The sequence below is a fragment of the Patiria miniata genome, unplaced genomic scaffold (assembly GCF_015706575.1).
Source record: "Patiria miniata isolate m_02_andy unplaced genomic scaffold, ASM1570657v1 HiC_scaffold_1, whole genome shotgun sequence".
NCBI lineage: Eukaryota > Metazoa > Echinodermata > Asteroidea > Valvatida > Asterinidae > Patiria > Patiria miniata.
In genome coordinates this window covers 12,598,026-12,621,214 of record NW_024037047.1, presented here as the reverse complement: position 1 = coordinate 12,621,214, position 23,189 = coordinate 12,598,026, and the positions used below count along the sequence as shown (strand labels likewise).

The window sequence follows — 23,189 nt, the reverse complement described above, 5'->3', positions numbered from 1 at the left end:
TTGAGTTCTTTTTGGTTGCATTTTCCGGTCATTATCCCCAACTAATCCCCCATAACTACATGTAATTGTATTCTCTACTAAGCATTGCTAAATCACATATTGTTAATATTTTGGCTGACAGGTGTTTATCCACCTTTTATTCGTTTATTCATTCATTCATTTATTCCATTATTCGTTTCTTCATTTCTTTATTTCGTTCATTTCTTTAGTTTTTTTTCTCCTTCATCAATGAAAATCCGGCTCGCATTTTTCGCCCGTTGTTGTGTAATCTACGTTTAGATTGGATGTAGCCTCAAGCGCGTTTTTCTACCCAACGGTAGGGGCGCCCTTCCTCGTGGCCCAATTTAATGACGTCACTGTGTTTTATTGGTCACGGTACCAAAACTACAAAACTTAACAGGTCACGCACAAGCGACACGTAAGCGTCGCGAAGGCAGAGAATTAAGAATTTCTGTGAATGCCAAATGCGTTGTGTTCAATTACTCTAGGTTTTATTGTTCTTATTTGCACATCAATCACAAGATAGTATGTGTAATCCAGAATACCTTACGTGTTTACAAACTGTTGAAGTTGAACTTTGGCTAATGTAAACATAGGTTTCCAAGCAACATTATCGCCATTTCGCTGTTCAAATAGACCACTCATTATTGTTTGCATCGCACTGGGTTCAAAATGCATCGTCGGATGGAAATTGAAAGATAAAAGCACTGGCGTTGTTTAGGATGCCAGCGTTCTGTATTTACTTGTACAAACGGTTAGTCATGGAATATAAAACTCAGTAAAATCAGTCAAATAAAAACTGTAAAACAGTAAAAAAAAAAACATTCGCATAACTATTGTAATAATAATCCGCCTATTTCTCAAGTTTCTTTAGATATGTTTCTGTCATCGTTCTGGATTGAACATTAAAATATCAAAAATTGTCCTCCAATCGTCCTTCAGACCTATTTGCAAATGTTCATTGACATACATTAAACCTTCAAACTGCTACGAAAAAAAAACTTGTGTATGTTTTTAAACCGAGTGTGTGTGATGCAAAGTAGATTTTTCAATTTACTTCAGTCACAATTATGATTGCAAGTCATATATAACTTGGTTTTTGACAGGCCAGTCAAGTTTCCATTGTAAACCAACGGACCTTCATTTGATTTCAAAAGAAAACGGCAAATTTATATTTTTAACATGACAGGATATTATTAATAAGTGATCTTAAATACCCCTACAGGTATTAGGTTTTTCTCGTAGGAACCTAGAGAAATGGCGTTAACAATTTGTTGGTGTGTTTACATTTTTAACATAAATTATAGTGTGCCCTATTAGAGGAGGGCAGCCTGACTGCCCGCGACCCTGACTGACTGAGCAAGTGGCTGGCTGCCTAATTATCAATAAAACATTTGAATTGTTTTGTATTATGTAAAACGCACACCGCGCTTTAGTCTGGCACTACTTGTTCCATGTACCATTGTTCCATACATGGGTCGACAATCAGTCAATTCGCAAGACCAATGCCGAAAGTGTATTTTGTAATGAATATTTCCGAAATGTTACTACAACTTATTCTACGACCTATTTAGCGATTCCAGAATCTTCCAAATATAAATCTATGATCAGGTTCGATAAGCTTGCTTCGTCTTGTTAATGTTGATTTATGTATATGTTTAGTTTTGCACACTACAGTATAAGTATGAAGTTTGTTTCAGACACTTTCTGAAAATTAGAAGCACGTTTTTTTCATTCAAGTGAATATATAATTATCAAACCCCGATTCTTTGACCTTCTCACACAGTACACCAAACATGTCACATAGTTGCAAAATACAGTACATTATTGTTAACATATTTCAAATCTAAGCGAGAATTATACAATTGCAGAGATTTTAAATCGGTTTTTTTTTTGCCTCAAAAGTCAACCCACGTGGATCGTGTGAATGTGTTGAGAAATGGGGAGGGGGGGGGGTAGAATGTACAAATTAATTAAGCCGAAATTTACTAATAACTTACTCTGTAATTAACATGTATGTATTGTATTCGGCCGGACGTGAGTTCACTTGTTTTCAGGACCAGACTAAGTATTTTCTTCAATGGCATTTGCACCTCGTGTGTAGGGCTGCGAGATTCATGTACATGTGCTTTTCGTATTCCGTCGCATGCAAATGTCCTTGCTTGAACATGAGGTTTAAGCGGCCTAGAGACAGGATCCCAGCTTTGTGCATGAAAGAAGCCACTTGGCTACGGCCTGAAATTACACACGAGTCTATGGGAAGTGGCTGCAGCCACGTGTGTAGACTCGTGTGTAATTGCAAGCCGTTGCAGTCCCCCCGCGCCGCCGGCCCTAGCCCTGCAAGTATCAATCACTGGTATCAATGCACTTTGAGACTAAGGACCCTGTCACACTTCTGCGTATCCTAATTCCTTATGAGTTGCGCATTGACATTTTGTTCATACGCAGTCGTACGCACAATACGCACCTCATATGCATCTCTATTGTTTGTATAGGTTTTATGTACGCAGATATACGCATGGTACGGCCCAGTACGCAGGATAGTTTTGGGCATGCACGAAACTACGCTGCGTACGCTGTTACGCAGGTCATAAAGCTGCCTTTCCATAAGTGCGTTTTTCGGTCCGTTTTGTGTCCGTTTTGTGCCCGTTGCGTATACGATGCGTATACGTTGAGTTTTTACCGAAATGATGAATCGAAACACAGAAAAAACATAAGCTCCTTTCCATAATACACTCATGCGTTGCGTGTCCGTTATTGACGTCCGTCACAATCGCTACACAGAGCGATTTTAACGGATGCCAAAATGTTTACGGACAATAATGCGCATGTTCCATAACCTTTGATCAGTGCAAATTCGCTGTAGATAGAGCGCGCGCTGAATGAATGTCATCGAAAGAGTCAAAATGCCAGCACTGATGGAGAAGTTGTTTGAGTTAGTGAGAAAGAACCCACCGCTGTACGATGCCAGTGACTCAAGACACAAGGATGCTGTGCTTATAGCTAATATATGGGACAAAATTGCGGATTCGATGGGTGTCGATGGTACGGACGGTAGGCAGCATCACGTTTTAACACAACAGCCAGTATAGCGTATACCTGTATACGTAGTACTAGTAACGTTAGAATGAATGATTATGATAAGCACACCAGGAATTTATGCAATGTGTACTGCTAGTACTAGTAGTTCTAGTACTTTTTTTGTAGTAGTAGTAGTACTACTCGGGCCTACTAGATTCTTTACCACAAATCCAACGATATGGGCAGTGCATCGGCCTTGTATGGAGTCCAATTCTATGACTAAATATGTCAGGATATTTTCAGGTAAAGTGAATGTCTATCAGTCATGTCAGTGGCTGACTGGATTGTTTATTTACAATGTCCAACGTTAACGTTTCAGAAGAAATGATGATAATTGATGATGCCTAGTGACAGCAACTTTTAGTACGCATACTGGTTTGTTCGGTGTTTCTTCCCCGATTGGTCTTCTAACCTAATTCCCCAATATACCTCAGTGCATTGCATGAAGCAGGGATAGGCGTGATAGGGGTTGCGTTGTTGGGGCAGCAAGACATGGCTAGTCCGTGGATCCGGCAGGGGCTGGTACATCATACATACATAATTCTCATACTAGTATATATTCTGCATAGTATTCTGAATTGCCGAGTATGCAGAATTGCGATAGTCATTCCCTTGTTTTCAATACATGTAGATGTATATGCAAAGTTTACTCCCAATAATTTTAGGGATAGTGAGTATGTTCTTCAGATATGGACTTAGATTTCAATTTGGTTGTAACCCAGGCCCGTATGCAGAATTTTTCATTGGGGGATGTATACAGATTTTGCGAAAATTGTAAATTGTCTGTTTTTAAATAGTGACCCTTTTTTGGATATTTTTTTTTTGGGGGGGGGAGGGGGTGGTCACTGATTAGTACCACTTTTGAAGGGTTGGCGTTTTCAAAAGCCTTTTCACTATATAAATCCCGGAATATTACTGATAGTGGCCATGCTACCTTCTCTTCCACAGGGCAAGCCTGGAGGAAAAAATGGCGTAACCAAAGGGATCAGTTTGTTAGAGGGAAACGGGAGATGAAAACCAAAAGTGGACAAGCAGCAAAGACAGCAGTGAAGTGGAAATACATGGATGTGTTGTCATTTCTTGTTCCATATGTCATGGAAGCACCGTAAGTACAATAAGTGTGGAGTGCCAAGTAAAATGGGGGAAAATAATCAAACGTTGTGGGTTGTGCTATTGTGCTACAGCAAACAAACGAGACAGAAAACCCAGTTTCCATGGAGTACTAGAATTGTGAAATGTATCCTAGTGTATTTAATTATTTAGTAAATCAGCATTAGTAAATTACAAGAATTAATGACTTAAAGACTTTAAAAGAAATAACAATATGAATAGAACAATGTTTGTTGAAAATATATTTCTCAGGATAATATGTAGATAAAAAAAATTAACATAATCATGCTTCATACTGTATGTGAATGTTTTGACAACAGATGACTTGACAAGAAACACAATATATATTTTCTCATCACATTACCTAGATAAATATTAAGAAAATATAGAAATACCATACTATTATATAAGAATACATGTAGGATCAAGGTATATTTATAATAGATTCATTAGTTAATTTTGATATTTGATAATTTCTGAAAGTACACAGTTCAAAGTTCAAGTTAAACGTTTAGCTAAGCATAAGAAATTAAATGAATCAAACTGACGCAATGTCAGATTCATAGCAAGGGAGAACACATGTATCACAAAGACAATAATAATACACCTAACATGGATAATCAGTTAACTTACGAAATCAGTAAAAATGTGTAATACACCTCGAAAATGTACAATCCATACATAAATCATACATAAATATTTGTTAGCCCAAATAAAAAAAAATACAGACATAACAGCAGTGACATCTGCTCACAAAAACATACACATACAATATTACTGGACTTTTCTGTCCAATTTCACATGAATATTGGATGCTGTATCACTGTTGATTTCTAACAGTAAGATAGCATAATAGTTTGGTACCAAACCTTGTATTGCATACTCTGAAATACCAACAGCAAAAGCCAATGTAGACCACAAAGAGTGGGAGTTATGTGACAAGATCAATGAGAATTGTAAGCAGTGTACATTGTAGTTGAAGCATTTTAAATCGTTCGTAGCCTAGACAACTGGCAAATGAATTTTGTAATAATCAAGACTAGTAATATGCAATCTGTTCAACAAATAGCTGTTGATATAAACCCGCGCAGCAAACTTGAGTATTGTGAGTAGACATAAATATATTCGAATTAAACCATGAACCAAGATTTCGTAAGAACTGGATAACAATACCTTATCTTCAAAAAAGTGAATGAGCCATAGCATATGTCTTTGCACTTGAAGTTACTTAATGTATTTAGTGTGCAGATTTATTAGTTTATTAAAGCAGTATTAAGTATCAAAGGGTCATCTTGAAGAACAAAATTGAGGAAATAAATCAATTAACAAGTAGATGGCTCGTATTGTACAAAAAAACTCCAAACAAATTTGTACCTTCAGTGTTAGTTTATTAATTGAATAAATAGCATGGCCATAGACTTGCGCATATAACAATGTATTCATATTATATCCTAGTTTTAATGATTTTGATTTCAATATCTATTTTTTTAGTACTGAGAGCAACTACACATATGACTCTGACCATGAGAAGTCTGCATCTGTTATGGGAGATCAAGCATGTCAACAGTCTGATGTTGAAACCAATGTGAGCATGAGGTATGTATCTTTAAATGTCAATTACGAGAATTTACCTCGACTGACGTGAGCTGATTGCCAAGGTAGGGGGGGGGCAGATTTCGCGAAGTATTCCATGAAACAGTCTCTGATGTCTGTTGCTTCTGCGCTGGCTCTGTTACCAGTACCCTGGAGATTTTGTAGACCGTTGTGAGGATTGATTTCGTTGAAATCCTGAAGCAAACACGTCACTTCTGATGGAGAAGACTGCATTTGCAGCATGTTGTGAAGTACAGTGGTTTCTTTGACAATCTTGTTGACAACTTCTGTACGCACTCCCATTTTGGTATGATAGATCCTCCACCTAGCAGCCAGAATGCCAAAGGCATTTTCAACAACTCTGCGGGCTCGTGACAAACGATAGTTGAAAATCTGTTTATTACGTTCGCAATTTTTGCCTGGAAATGGTCTCATCACATGACTTGTCAGTGGAAAGGCCTCATCTGCAACCATTACATAAGGCATTGGTCCCAAGTGTTCACCAACAGGTAAGTGTGTGTCATGTGGGAGATGCAGAGCATTGTTTGTGAGTGCCTTACCTAAGTTGGCATGAGAAAAAAACTCCTCCATCACTGTTCCTCCCGTAGGAACCCACATCCACGCAGATGAAATTCAGGTGAGCATCAACCAGTGCCAGTAGGACAACTGAAAAGGTTCCCTTATAGTTGAAATAGAGGGAACCGGTGTTTTGTGGCGCTTTAATGACGACACGCTGTTACGCAGGTCATAAGTTATAAATACGCAGCGCATCGCTCCCGCATCGGTTGAGTGCGTTACGAGTACGCTATGTGTTCGTGACGCACCCCGTCAGCATATGAGCCGCCTGTATTGGACGTATACATAGCGTACTTGTAGCGCAGATGCAACGCACGCTGAACGGCGAGCGGCGGAAATGCGGCGGGAATACGCTCAGAAGTGCGTCAAACATGCGGTCGGCATAAGTCGTGTGCGTCCGAAATACGCTCGGCATGCGCACTGCATACTGACCTATTCGCAGCCCGAAAAATAATGTTGTGCACTGCATACGCAACTCATACGCATCTCATACGCAGTGGATGCGCTGAATTCGTTTCTTGTACGCTAGATGTGCGTCGCACATAAGCCAAAGTGATCAAAACATTTCGACGTTAATTGAGCGTACGGCTACGTATTGAAATTTTTGATAAGGAACTCATAAGGAATTAGGATACGCAAAGGTGTGACAGGAGCTTAACGGAGCATGCACATGTTGCGGTCGTTCTCGTGTGTGTGGCTGTGTTGGTTTTTGGGTGCGTACGGTTTACATGTTGGTGTGCGTACATACGTTGTATGCTGGGCCCGATACGAGCGCCAGGCTTCATGCAGTCTAGTTCCTACAAACGTATAATATGGTGTAAATAGTTCACTTGTCTGAGGACCAGACGAAAATATATTTTCAATGGCAAATGCACCTCGTGTACATTTTGGTCTGTGTGCGGTTACGCGTAGCGGCGTACGTGAGTGAGAGAACATGTCGGTCTCGAAGTTCAACAGGAAAAAGTATCGAGGGGAGAGTTATCAGTTCGAGAGCTATCAGTTTGACGTCAAAATAAATTTCGTTGGAATTGGCTGGAAGAATATGTGACTGTTGAACGTAAAATAGAGTTGAATCAGTGGCTTTGAAAAGCCATCGATCACGGGAAAAGTGTTGTTTACCGGTATGACGACATCAATTGCAGACAAAATCCAGAAAAAGTAAACGGTCTTTAATAAACGATTGACCTGAGTTCAATTTCATTTGAATTGCTTATGCATTATCCTTGTTTAATGAAAATGCATGGTTTGAGTACATAGGAAACTTCATAAGAACAAGAGTACATGTGTACATTTTAACAAATGAAGGACAATTCTACTTAAAATTGAAACAAATTCTGCTCAAAATTTGAGAGGAAATGGCCCCGTATTGCCTCAGATGCACATCGGAGCATTTACAATCCAACATTTTCCGGGGCCCTTAAGCGGGCCCTGAACCCCACGACGTAATTGCGTCGCTTCAGGTGTTTTTGTCACAGACCAATCACATCTCTGCATTTTGCGATATTTGTGGTGACAAAAAAGGGCCGTATTTTCCTATGGCTTGCAGAATCGTTTTTTTTATTCATGTTATCATAAATCCCTTTATACCCTTGTGATTACACGACATAAACAGCATGAGAACAAAAAATGAATACAACAAAGTGTACTGCGCCTGGAAGAGTCGGCACAATTAATTTCAGAAAACAGACACTTCGGCGGACTAATATTTCAACTACATTTTGCCAAAAAATCCTCTCCAAAAACAAACAGCACTTTCTTTAATATCAAATAACAGTGTTGTAGTCGAGGCCACAACCTCCGAGGCCAAGGGCGAGGCCGAGGCCACAACCACGAGGCCGAGGCCAAGGCCGAGACCACCACCTCCGAGGCCAAGGCCGAGGCCGAGGCCAGCTATTAAAACACGTTATAAAATATAAATCACTCAAACATGGCTAAGATTATGTGGGAGTTTTAACATCTTTTTAGTTGAATTCACTGAGTTTTGGAGTGCCTGGCTTACAAATTTACAGCTTGCAATGTTATTTTATAAAGAAAGAAATCTCAAGTTTTGTATCACTGAACAGCGAATTACACAACAAAATCAATGGCGTTTGAATCAGCCTCATTGGAGATACTGTTACGAACCCAGAATGCTTGATCATGGAAATCTAGCGCCCTCTGGTTTCACTCTGTCCATGAAGTACACAATCTTATTGTTGTCTTTTGCTGTTCCCTTATTTTACCTAATTATCGTAAATTGCCAATTTGCACTTTTACATCTTACCAAGAACAGCGCATGATGCAATGCCACGCGCGCTAGTGCATGCATTATTCATAACAGCAATGTACATGTGCGCGACTGACCACACCTCCCTTCGCCCCAGCGAGCTAAGTTCCTTTCCCCCTAGCATGCGTGCTTTGGCGTTCTCCGAGAGACTGCTCAGCGGCACGGAGCATTTCTCTACCCCGTGTGTTACCCATGAACACTAACCGGAGTTTACGGTCCAGTTTTCCAGTCCCGTACATTCGAGGGAATGGAATGTTACCCTTGCGTGGTCGCGTAGCTGGGCGTGGTAAGACATCCTGTGATGTAAATAACCTGTGACACAGTAACCTTTTAGCTTGTCATTCACTCCGTCAAGGTTGATCGAGATGTTGTGTAAACACTTTTGCACTCTGATCTAACTTTTTGCACACATCTCTCTCTCTGTATTTGCAAACTTCTCTCTCCATGTTTTTCCCTTATGTAAATGCACACGTTTCTAGTCTCTTGCACTAGGCACTTAGTAAATCATGTGACTAGTCATGTGACCCTTAGACATGGAATATTACTATTGGTTAATTCCTAAATCAGTGCTCATGCATTATTTAATCCCGAGACTTTTACTGCCTATAAATACCGGAGGTTTTCCTCACTTTCGGCAGTGCGGCGAACTACGAAACCAATGTAGTGCGAACGAACCCTAAACACAAAGTTGTGCGGCGATCTTATATGTTGTGCGGTAACTAGTAGTCAGTGGGCTTACTAGCCTTGGTCAATGCTCTCGTCGTTATTCGTCCCGTACGCGGTCAATCGTCGGCATATATCCTCACGCGCTATGCACATGCATGTACAAATACAGCGCGAACAGCGACCTAACGAGCCTTGGTTCAATCGTCCATGTGAGGTTTTGGGGGTGGTGCTCATTATGTTAATAGCCTTAGCTGACCTTAAATGTCGTTTTCTTATTGGTCGATCGTTGCGTGGAAACTTGCATAGTGAAACGTGGCACCGTACATAATCCATACACGCGTCCGCGTACACATTGTGTGTCTCTGCACACGGCACCAATGCACCAAAACTGTGGTTCCTGTCACGTCCGCAAAAGCTGGAATAGCAGCAAATAATTTGATGACGTCCGGATTTACCAAGGTGTGATTGGACACTCCACATATTAGCCCCGCCTACATTATCTGTATTCGCATACGAGGTCGTGCGCTGGAAATCTAGCGCAAAGTAAAGAATAAGCTTTGGCCGACGATTGAACCAAGGCTCGACATCGTCTCCAACTGATTTGCATAAAAATAGTGGCCGCGTGAGGTCGCTGTTCGCGCTGTATTTTTACATGCATGTGCATAGCGCGTGAGGATATATGCCGACGATTGACCGCGTACGGGACGAATAACGACGAGAGCATTGACCAAGCCGGATTCTGAAACTATGACAATAATAGTCTCACACTTTTCTATTACTAAATAACGTCATGGATATTAAATACCAAATATGTTGTCCAATTACAAGTGACTTATGTAGGATTCACTAAATTACCCAAGTCTGGCAAGTTTTACTCTTAATATTGCAATTTGTAATTTTCAAACTTTATTTCTAATGATCGAGTACCACATTTCATAATATCATTTTTATAAATGAAGTGGAGATAAATAAATTTAAAGTTAAAAAGGCTATTGCAGTTTGTATGTTATAAAACAAGGTCAGCATTGTTGTCAGGACAAAATAAACTACAGTGAAATCTCAACAAGTCAACCTCTGAAAAATCAAACCTCCTGTTAAGTCAAACAGAGACTAACTATTCCCTTCAGTAGTATAACAGTGATATACAACACTGCTTGACTCAAAACTCAGCTTAGCTCACATTTTGAGCACTTATCGAGATTTCACTGTATATCAAAACATTAATGTCTCATAAAATTGACTATTTGTCCATTTGTACATGTATGTGTACAATATGCCAGATATGTTAAAAACAGCTGCCATTTTAATGGCCAACGGGGGGGGGGTGGAGTTGGGTGGAGCAGATTTTCACTTGTTGAGGTGTCCAGAGGTGTTTGTGAGAGTTTGAAAAAATGTGCAACAATCCATAAAGGCTCGCACAAGCTTCCTTTTGGAATACACGTATGCCCCCTTTTTATGAAAAAAGTGAGACACGCCCCCCTAATGGGATCCAAAGAATTTATGAGTTGACATGTAAACGTTTTTTTCCTCGCCCAATTATAATGGATTGAAACAAAAACAAAAACAAAAACAAAAAACCTCAAGATTGCATTTTACAGGTCGATTTTCTGTTAGCGACATGCGACCCCCCACTTTTTAAAATGTTGCCCCACCCCCAAAAGAGGCAAAATTGTGGATTTTTTTATTCTTGTGATGTAGCACTTGGGTGAACTGTCCAAATTCGAAGAAGAAAAGTAAATTTGCGCGCGATGCCCCCCACCTTTTAAAATCATGGCCACGCCCACAAAAGGGTCAGAAAAAAATGGCATCAAGTGGTTTTGAACTTCTTGAGGTACCCTCTAGTGATCCTGAGAGTTTCAAAGAATGTACCCGAAATTGCATATGGGCCACCACAAGCCCACTGACTATAGTATGATGTGCGGCGAATTCGACTCTGACAGACCGATTGCGACTCTTGTCACTACGAAGCATCGGCCTCCCTCGGTGGTTGACGCGGTGAAGTAATAGTGCAATCACTAGTACTAGTGTTATTATGAAGCATCCTTCTCCTACATCCATCGAGGAGTGTGTAGAAGCTGGTTAAATAGTAATACACTAGTCCCAATGGTGCTGTGCGGTTTCGAATGGCCATTGGACTGCTAGTCTTAGCTTGAACATGTTGTGCGGTTGTCTGGTGTTCTAGTGGCTAGCCGGCTCCCCGTAGCCATTCCCCCCGTAGTTCAGCTATGCTAGCCCGGTCTTGTCATAAACACTATCCGTGGTGCATAGTGCCTCGATTGACCTTGGATACCCGATACGCCACATGCACACTTTGGTTCGAACTGAAGTGCGGCCTGGTACACTTGCTGGCCCCGTCCAGTTGCCGTTGCCTCCCCGGTCACCGTAGCGGACCGCTCCCGCTTCTGTCTGACCGTCGTTAACCCGTACCGTGCCGGTGCCCACTCAGTTCGTATTGGTTGACACGGTTTTTCCATAGTACATTGTACATGTATAGACTTTGTTGGCACCAACCTGTTATCTCTATAACGCTACCAAAAACTACCAAAAGGAGAAACCCTATAGGTTGATGAAATCTAACAAAGTTATGTAAATTGAAGAGATGAATAAATCAGTGTATTGACATGTGTGACTGTCACCCCAAAGCTCTGTTTCCCTTCAACTTATTGAATAATTGTTGACTCTAATAAATGTTTCATGAACTGCTATTAGGGAACGCAACAATACAACAATTTAAATGGCCAAATTTGGAGTTTCTATTCTGTAAGATTTACATTATTTACTTTTAGCATGTTTTATAATGTTATTTTTCAAACCTATCAAAATGTTTAATGTCATGGGAATCACAATCCCCATTAAATAAACAACAACTTGATTTTTGAATCAGGTTTTTACCACTCATAACCAAAAAGTTACGACCCCCCCCCCCCGGACCTTTGCACTGTCCAGGCGCACGCCGAGCAAACAACACGATGCTACCAGACAATGCCAGACGGCCCGCCGTTAGGCACGGGCAAAGTATAGTTCCGATCCAGCTCCACCCAACGGAATAAGTCTCCACGCATTATCACTGTTAATACCGCGGTGCCAGACAAAGTCTGGCAATGACCGATCCCGCTCCACACAACACGGCCACACGAAACATGCGTGCATGATATCACTCAGTTCATCAAAATGACCACGAATTCTCGGATCATGCGATTTGGATCCAATGGCTTCGAAGAATTTTTAGATCATGGCAAGAGGTAGGGAGTCCAGTGGTTTTGGCTGTATAAATGTAACCACACAAAATTAGTCAATTTCAAACCGTGCATATACATGTAATAAGTATCAACATGGCTCTAAAAATACAAAAAAGTATCCTGGTACCACGAGGAATACTGACTCCTATTATTAAAACATTCCTTCAGAACTTTGCATTCATTTGGATGGAAAAACGAATTCTGAAATCGTGCTTTCCATATCGATCAATTGCGCCAAACATTACCGTGTGAGCCGGAACTTTCATTTAAACTACCGTGTAAAAATAAAATCTACTTGATAAATCCAAACTGTTTTTATCAATGTTTTTATATGAAAAAAAATGGTACGGTACGAAAGTCCAATCTTTTATTAAAACAGTGGCCTAAAGGCCTTTCTTTTGTTTGTAAACATTGGCGCCATTTTGTATGGGCTGCCGTAAGCTCATAAATTGAAGCCGTGGTTGGCAACATATTTTTCCAAAAAAGTCCTCATAACGCCATCAACACATAGTAAAAAGGCATATGTGGGAATTATTTTTTTGCTTTGTTGAAAATGTTGTATTTTCAAGTATCAAATAATATTTTGGTGATCTGTAATAACTCTTCTTCATTTTTGCAGTGTTGGACCTTCCATAGTTTTGCAGGCCGTGGTTGGCAAAAATGCATTTGGCCAACCAAGCGCAGAAAGGTCTATAAAAAGAAATGATTAAGCTTGCCGTACCTTGCCGCAAATCATTTTTAAAGGTCGGAGTACAGAGGCGAAACGCAACACTGCAACCAGACTAGTCTACTACCGCATGTTATTGCACGCGGATGGGATCGGTGCCAGACTTATGTAGCCTGGCACGTGGTAACAGTAATAACGCTTGCACGCACGTGGAAAGCTGAAGCGCAGGCTAGGCGAAGATACTGCGTACGTACGTTCAATGCAACCATTAGGGCTCTGTCACACTTCTGCGTATCCTTATTACTTATGAGTTGCGCATTGACATTTTTTTCATACGCAGTCGTACGCACAATACGCACCTCATATGCATCTCTATCGTTTTGTGTAAGTTTTATGTACGCATGCATACGCACGGTACGGCCCAGTACGCTGGATAGTTTTGGGCATGCACACAACTACGCTGCATACGCTGTTACGCAGGTCATTAGTTATAAATACGCAGCGCATCGGTCCCGCATCGAACGAGCGCGGTACGAGTACGCTTTGTGTTCATGGTGGATAAGCCGTTTATACTGTGGCGCGCTCGCCCGTCTATGGATAAGGAATTACACCCACACCAACAAGAGCTGACTATCCCACAAACATATTTAATGACCTTACATGCGCATGAGCGGTTACACGCAAATAAGGGGGGACTACGTCACGAACGGAGGATTCAAGTCCTAGGCCTGTCCGTTTGTTGGAAATATACCAACGCTAAAGGAATACCAATTCACGTGGCAAGCAACCTAGAGGTGACCAGGGAACCTCAATAAACCTCACTACACATGTGTTTTAGAGAACAAGAAACAACTCTTTATTCGGTCCAATACACAGGCTTAAAGTTCAATGAGTGGCCAATAAACCTCGCAGAACAACGTTCCCCGCTGCTCTAGGTTTATCCCTATAAAGTTAGCCTTACACAACAATAACCTCTTATTATACAATGCTTACAACAACCAGCCTAACCAGGCTCTATGTAATTAACCTCGTTGATTAGCTAGAAAGATTATCCCACAGTGGCAAGAACCTCACTGTGCACACCCAGTGCGATCAACAGCAACAAGTTATGAACTGCACACACTGATTAAGACTTTACCAGAGAAACCCTCACATGCAACCTAGTATACAGAAATCACTGGGCTCAGGTTACGGAGCGCGGTTTATAACCCCGAGGTGACTCCTGGCGACAAAGGTCGACAGGCAACAGGCAACCCAATTCCCGACCAGGGAATACTGCTGCACATACTACACGAACCTTAGGTCCCCAGTCACCAGCTCAACCCACAGCCACCCAGGCTAATTTCTCCTTACAACAAAAGGTCTAGCTTGCTAATTATTACTCTAAAGTCTCACCATCCGCCCTTGACTTGCACGCCGCGTTGCCCAAACTATCTCTACGTCTACACACGAGGTTTACTCGGATTCGGAGCTCAACGCTAAGTTTCCACTAATCGATGTTCACACAACGGCGTCTTTAGACGGACTGCCTAAAATCTCTGACTACGCGCTATACCCTACGCACGGCGTCGGGGAACCAGGCGAGCCATGGTAAACTTGCACAAGTCCACCGGCTGTTTCGCCACACAGGGCCCAGCAAAGCTTAGGCCGCCTCGACCTAAACAGCTTAAAAATACATAATTAGAAACAGTGTGGACTACTTGTCCATTATACAAAATAACATACACCTCACACTTGAGGTTTACTTATACAGTAAAAATAGTCCGCGGGGTTCACTAAATAGAAGATACATTTAAAACACATAACACCATAAACCTTATTTAAAATACACATGCATAAAAATAGAAACTTTAATATATAAAACATAACATCCTAAAACTTGTTCAACACCGGTAGAAAAATACTCTATTTTTTTCTCTTTTCTTAATTAGAAGGATCACAAGTTGAATTAAGGAATTTTACACCATTGGAATGTTCGATTGGCAAGATTACAGTTTTTTTTCTTGGGGGATGGATGTCTAGTCGGCTGGCTCCACAGTGAACAGGTCCGCATCAACAGGTTGATTATGCAATTCGACCCGTTCCTCCCGCTGTACGACTTGTCCGTCCAGGTGAACAACCTTGGAATGTTGTTCCTCCACCAGAGCGATCCTCAGGCGCTTCCCCTCTACTCTATCGATATCTGACCGGAAGCTTATGCTCTCTCCTTGGATATCGTCTGGAAACCTCAACCTCCTTGTTAGGTCCATTACTCGTAACCTGTTGGTTGCTCGGGCGAGTCTCAGGCATCGCAGCGGACTTCATCCCATCTTGCCCCATATCACCACTTACAGTAGGGTCATCCGCAGTAACCTCATGTGCGTCACTTACAGCTGTCCCAATTTCAGCAACCTCGCGTGCGGTATCCTCAGAGCTTTCTGTCACTCTATTAGGTCGATACACCCACGGCTGCAAGTTGTCGCCAGAATAGGGCTTCAACCTATCTGCGTGAACCACGAGAGGCTTACTCCCTTTCCTCAACTGAACCCTGTAAGTCACATCGGACAACTTCTTCACGACCAAATATGGCCCCTCCCAGCGTAGCTGTAGTTTAGGAGTGACACCCTTCTTCCTGGAATGGCTAAACAACCAAACAAACTGGCCCTCTTTCAGGCCTTCCCCAGCAACCTTGCGGTCGTAGTTTCGCTTCTGTCGGCGGGCACTCTGCTTCAGACACTCACTGGCCCGGCAATGGGCCTCCTGCAACCTACGTCGCAACTCCCAAGCAAAATCAGTCTCGACCACCTCCTCGACTTCAGGACATTCAACCATCAAATCAACAGGCAACGTCACCTCACGTCCCAACATCATCATGTTAGGTGACTCACCGGTGGATTCTTGTGGACTGCAACGGTAAGCAAAGGTCGCGTAAGGTAGACACTCGTCCCAGTCCCTCTGCTTCCTCTTAGGCTCAATCAGCATGGAAACAATGTTAACCAACGTTTTGTTGAAACGCTCTACCATCCCGTCAGATTTCGGGTTGTAAGCTGTCGTCCTCGTTTTCTTGATTCCTAGGACTCTACACATCTCTGCAAAAACTACAGACTCAAAATTGCTCCCCTGATCAGAATGAAGCTCCTGCGGGACTCCAAAACGGCATACAAACTCAGTGACAAACTTCGATGCCACTGTCTTCGCCCTTGCATCGGGAAGTGGATAAGCCTCCATCCACTTGGAGCAATAGTCACCCACAACAAGAATCCACACATTTCCACTGTCCCTCTGGGGCAGTGGACCCAGCAGGTCCAGAGCTACCCTCTCAATGGGAGCACCCACTCTGTACTGCTGCAAAGGAGAAACTCTCCTTTTCGATGGCGACTTCCGCCTCTGACACAATTCACAACATCGAAGGAAGGACCTCACATCGGCCGTCATGTTTGGCCAATAGTAACGTAACCTCACCTTGGCCAATGTTTTTCTCATGCCAAGATGACCACTCGTCCGTCCACCATGAAGTGCTTGCAGAACATCACTCCGGAGCTTTTCTGGTAGCAACAACTGCCAGCGGATTGACCGACCATCATTGGATTCCCACCTTCGGCTCAGCATTTGTTGCCGCACCTCCATTTGAGTCCACATAGACCGAAGCGTCTTATGGGCCTTGGAAGTGTGTGAGACACTACTCCAGTCCGGCCGACCCCTCGCACCTTCCTTCGCCTCGATCAACCACCTCATATCGGGATCTGCCATCTGTGCTTCCCTCACTACCGCTTGAGATAGATGAGGCTCAGCAAGAATTCCCCTCACTGCTGACTCGGCAACCTCTGAGACTCCCGAGACAGACTCTGTAGAAACCTCACAGGCCTCAACAGTTTCGGACACCTCACCAGGGTCTTCACTACGCCCACACTGCTTGCACTGCCTGCGGGACAGAGCATCAGCGTTTGCATGTTTCCGTCCAGGCCTGTGCTGAATTGACACGTCATACTCAGAAACCACCTCTAGCCACCTCGCAAGCTGGCCCTCAGGATTCTTGAAGTTGAGCAAACACCTCAACGCAGCATGATCCGTTCTCACGGTAATCTTTCGACCAAACAGATATTGCTTGAAGTGTTTGAGATAAACCACTACAGCCAGCAGCTCTTGCCTCGTGACGCAATAGTTTCTCTCAGCCTTGCTCAGCTTACGGCTTGCATAGGCCACTACCTTCTCCTCCCCCTGTTGGACTTGGGACAGGACCGCCCCTATCCCAACTCCACTCGCATCTGTATCCAAGATGTAGTCACCAACAGACAAGGGATAAGCCAGAACTGGAGCCTCCTGCAGTCTTTGTTTCAATTCCTCAAAGGCCTGTTGACACGCCGCTGTCCAAAGAAACTCCCTAGACTTCCCTGTCAACTCATGCAGCGGAGATGCAACTTCCGCAAAACCCCGGATGAACTTCCGGTAGTAGGAAGCAAGTCCTAGAAAACTCCTTACTTCCTTGACACATTTCGGGACGGGCCAATCGGCCACAGCTGACACCTTTCCAGGATCAGTTGCCACACCTTCGGCCGACACAATGTGGCCAAGGTAACCTACTGACCGCTGAAACAGACTACACTTGCTGGGCTTCAGCTTAAGCCTAGCCTCCCGTAGTCTCTCGAACACAACCCTGAGACGCTGTACCTCTTCCTCCACAGTTTTCCCAAAGACAATCACATCATCAAGATAAATCAAGAGGATGTCCCACTGGAGACCAGCCATGACCTTCTCCATCAGTCTTTCAAATGTCGCCGGAGCATTGCAAAGGCCGAAAGGCATGCATTTCCACCTATACAAGCCGTTGCGAACAACAAAACTTGACTTCTGGCTGGCGTCCTTGTCAAGGGCAACCTGCCAATAGCCCGAGGCCAAATCTAGTGTGGAAAACCATCGAGCTCCGCCTAACGCATCCAACGTCTCATCTATCCTGGGAACAGGGTAGGCATCCTTGATGGTACATGCGTTCAGGCCTCTATAGTCGACACAAAACCGCTTCGTACCATCTTTCTTCTTGACCAAGACAACGTTGGCAGCCCAAGGACTATCCGACGGCTCGATGACACCCCTCTCCTCCAGGTCACGGACTTGCCTCATGATCTCCTGTTGATTACAACTCGGGTGACGCCTAGGCCTCTCTTTAATTGGCCCCGCACCGCCCGTGTTGATGTGATGCTCCACAACCTCGGTCCGACCAATATCGTGCTCACCCCGAGAAAACACATCATTATACTCCGACAGACACTTCATCACCTGAGGATGATCCTCATCCCTCAGAAACCTCACGCTTCTATTGTACAGGTCCCGCAGATGTTCAGGGAGGTTACCCTCAACCTCGCCTCTTCTACAGGGAATGTCATGACCACGGTCAACCTCAGCCTGACAGACCATCCCTACGGTGGTACCCCGCCGCACGACGCGCTTCTCCCTACAAGGGTTAAGCACCCGTAGCGGCAACACGTCCAAGTCACCCTCAACCAGTGACCTAGCAAGGACTAAACCTCGCTGTGCTAACTCACCGCCACCCTCCACAGGCTCAACAAGAACAGGACCCTCAACAACCTCACACAACCTTGAAATGGTGCCGGGCACCACAGCCTCATGGCCAGAGGGAATCTCCGTAGTCTCAGTGACAATTACCCTCCCCACAAACGACTCACCAGCACTATTAGTGCATTTAATGTGCTCACCATTTAACCTCAGTTGAAGAGATTTCAGATCCAAACTCGCACCCAAGGGCAACAGGAAATTCATCCCCAGAATTCCTGAATACGGGACATCGGCAAAGATCACCTTCGCAGTGGCTACTGTCTTCCCTATCTGTACCTCCACCCAGGCAGCCCCAACCACTGCCAACGGACTACCATCAACTTGCTCCACCTTCAGTCCTGTCTCCAAAATTGGTCTCTGTTCCCGTGGAATTTGGTGATACACTATGCTGCTCACCACAGTGTCGGTCGACCCGGTATCGATGAGAAACCTACACTTGGTGCCCCGTATCGTCCCATCCACGAACAAACCATATTTTGCCTTTCCCCCACCCATGGGGCCTGCGACCACTACTTGGTCGCTTGCCCCACCTGAGGGTCTCTTCTGACTACAACCTCCTGTGGGCTCTGTGAACTTTCCAGCCTGCCCGCGAGCCCGCCGGTCGGCTGGACGGCGTTTCCCTGCTTGTAACCTTGCTTCGGCCGCAGCCCCTTACATGCTCGCCGGAAATGACCTGGTTCACCGCAGTTAAAACACCTCAGATCACCTCGCTCCTTCTTAGGAGTTTTAGGTGATCTCGACGGAGACACTACCATCTCAGTTTCTCCACTTTGCTTCTGCTTCGACAACTCAGAAAACAATGACTCGACCATGGAACACACCCTCTTTTCGATGGCATGCACCATCTCCTCAAGCCTATCCTCCGGACTACTGTCGAGTGCTCTCGCAAACTTGGTCGGCTTGTTATCTTGCCTCCGCTGCTGCTCAACTCTTTCAAAATTCTCAGTTTCCAGTGCCGCCCTAACAGCTTCATCAAGACCCCTGGGACGGGCTCGGTGAATGCCCTCCCGCACTGACTGACTCTCTACAGCATCCATGAAATGATTCTTGGCAAGCCTATCCCTGGCTTCTGCCTGTATCTCAGGATAAGCCTTCACCGTCAACTCTCTAATAGCCTGACCCAACTCACGAAGAGTCTCCTTTGGTTTCTGCCGACGATGCCGTAAATCCACCAAAAAGTTCTCAGCTTGTTGACTATGACCAAACCTCTGCTCTAACAACTTCACAAGCTCACCATAGGTGTGCACGCGACCAGACGGTGCACCCTCACCAATCAACCTCAGTGCACTACCCTGTAAACTTGCGGACAAGTACTTGACAGCCTGCAAATCGGTCCAACCATTCACTTCCCGACAGGATTCAAAATGCCTGAAATACTCATTCCAAACAACCTTCCCGTCATACCTGTCTGGCACAATGTGAGGGCGACGTGACGTCCCACTCACAGACCCCGGACAATTAACCTCGCCAACTACCCGCTGCTCCCTCGTGAGTTTCCAAGGAACTGCTTCAGTGTCACTGCAACTCTCTGTGAGGTTGCTAGTACACCTCGTTGGCGGTCGTGTCGCAAAACTCATTAAGTCCGCATGCAGCGTCCGAGCATCACTCGCAACAACCCCTACAAACGGATTTGTGACTGGACTCAGTCCAAAATCACCACCAGACCTGACCCCAGGCGAAGACTTTCCCTGTGGTGTACTGGTACTAAGGTTCGCCCCACCAGGTTTAGCAAAACCTCCTTTGGGCTCACCCTCAAATAAAGCATACCCCGAGGTTTCCCTCGGCAACCTGAAATTGATCTCCGAATCAACCTCAGACCGAACACGACCCTCTTCAGCAGGCGTGCTCGAAGTTTTTCCCTTCCGGAAGTTCCGCCGTAGCTCAGCTTTCAACTGCTGAACCTCCCATTGCAGCAATAGATTCTCTGCCTCCAGGGACTTGTCAGCATTAACTCCCGGGGAATCAACCTCACCCGAAGTGACAACACTACCCTTGAAACTGTCGCTCATACTGACGTCTGCAACCGACAACAGTTGCAGTGAAAACCAGAACAACCAAAATGAGTGCAATCAATAACAAAAAAATATTGACGACAACACCTCACAAGAGGGTTATTAGTAAACCTCAGCAACCTTACACAGGATGCTGTCAACCTCGTGAAAAGTAAACCTAAAGCATCCCACTTCTGACACCATTTGTGGCGCCTAACGCCCGTCTATGGATAAGGAATTACACCCACACCAACAAGAGCTGACTATCCCACAAACATATTTAATGACCTTACATGCGCATGAGCGGTTACACGCAAATAAGGGGGGACTACGTCACGAACGGAGGATTCAAGTCCTAGGCCTGTCCGTTTGTTGGAAATATACCAACGCTAAAGGAATACCAATTCACGTGGCAAGCAACCTAGAGGTGACCAGGGAACCTCAATAAACCTCACTACACATGTGTCTTAGAGAACAAGAAACAACTCTTTATTCGGTCCAATACACAGGCTTAAAGTTCAATGAGTGGCCAATAAACCTCGCAGAACAACGTTCCCCGCTGCTCTAGGTTTATCCCTATAAAGTTAGCCTTACACAACAATAACCTCTTATTATACAATGCTTACAACAACCAGCCTAACCAGGCTCTATGTAATTAACCTCGTTGATTAGCTAGAAAGATTATCCCACAGTGGCAAGAACCTCACTGTGCACACCCAGTGCGATCAACAGCAACAAGTTATGAACTGCACACACTGATTAAGACTTTACCAGAGAAACCCTCACATGCAACCTAGTATACAGAAATCACTGGGCTCAGGTTACGGAGCGCGGTTTATAACCCCGAGGTGACTCCTGGCCACAAAGGTCGACAGGCAACAGGCAACCCAATTCCCGACCAGGGAATACTGCTGCACATACCACACGAACCTTAGGTCCCCAGTCACCAGCTCAACCCACAGCCACCCAGGCTAATTTCCCCTTACAACAAAAGGTCTAGCTTGCTAATTATTACTCTAAAGTCTCACCATCCGCCCTTGACTTGCACGCCGCGTTGCCCAAACTATCTCTACGTCTACACACGAGGTTTACTCGGATTCGGAGCTCAACGCTAAGTTTCCACTAATCGATGTTCACACAACGGCGTCTTTAGACGGACTGCCTAAAATCTCTGACTACGCGCTATACCCTACGCACGGCGTCGGGGAACCAGGCGAGCCATGGTAAACTTGCACCAGTCCACCGGCTGTTTCGCCACAATACGCGGTATTACGCTGACCTCCTATATTGAACGTATACATAGCGTACTTGCAGCGCAGATACAACGCCCGCTGAACGAACTCATATCGAATGCCGACGTATTGCACGAATTAGTACCGCTCGTCCTGCGAGATTGTACTTATTCGTAACTTATGAGAAACGCACAGATAGCGAACTTGCGCACTGCATACGCAACTCATACGCAGTGGATGCGCTGAATTCGTTACTTGTTTGCTAGATGTGCGCCGCACATAAGTCAAAGTTATCAAAAAAAATCGACGTTTTTGATCGTACGACTGCGTATTGAAAACTTTTGATAAGGAACTCATAAGGAATTGGGATACGCAAAAGTGTGACAGGGGCTTTACCAGTGTGTTCATTCGATCGTGCGTACATTGTATATGCGTTCGTTTCACGGAACCCACTGCGGCAAAATCTCGAAGGTTTGATACTTAATTAGAATAGAAAACACATCAAAATGGGCGGCCTCGAGCCGGCCTCGACCGATTCGCCGAGGCCGGAAGGCTCCGAGGCCGAGGCAAAGGCCGAGGCCTTGCACTCCGAGGCCAAGGCAGAGGCCATGAAAATCGGCCTCGAGGCCGGCCTCGAGACCTCCAACACTGGTCATTTATTTTTGTTTTGTAGCAAATAATTTTATCTGCTTGAGGGTTGGAGTCAGGTTGGAGTATTTTGTTGACTTACCAAGAACTTCCAGGAAGATTTCTACTTGTCTATTGAGAGTATGTGTTATGACGCAACAAAGGTACTTCTCTTAATCAAATCGCTGACACCTTTAATCACGAGGCTGAAACCTGATGACATTGTATATCTGTCGCTTGAGGGCGAGTCTACACCATTGGAGTAACTGATAAGTCGTTGTTTTGAAGGATCATCCAGTGAATTTCCTTTCTACCAAATAACTCCCACTTTGATGTCACCTTAGCGGAGCGATGTACATGGAACCCTGTGCCAAAGCCCGCGCATTTCATTTGCTTTACTTGTAGACTGGCCAAATACATCATGAATAATCTCTTCTAAAATGAAAGCAAAAATAACTGAGTGGTACATCAGTGTATTCTATTTGAAACTTTCAATTTCTATTTTTTCTAAGAACCACTTTAAAACAAGCATATCGTAAGAACTTCAGTATTTCCTGAAAACACTTTTTCAAGAAGATACTAGAATATCAT

At 44.2% G+C, this 23,189-nt stretch overlaps 1 protein-coding gene across 1 annotated transcript; it reads left to right on the top strand.

The window, feature by feature from the left end:
- The first annotated feature begins 2,906 nt into the window (after nt 1–2,906).
- Nucleotides 2,907–11,752, top strand: LOC119730359 (transcription factor Adf-1-like). Its single transcript, XM_038203219.1, has 4 exons — nt 2,907–3,054; nt 4,030–4,186; nt 5,683–5,787; nt 11,620–11,752. Exons 1-4 carry the CDS (start codon nt 2,907–2,909, stop codon nt 11,750–11,752), a joined length of 543 nt encoding a protein of 180 aa, XP_038059147.1.
- Nucleotides 11,753–23,189: the final 11,437 nt, after the last annotated feature.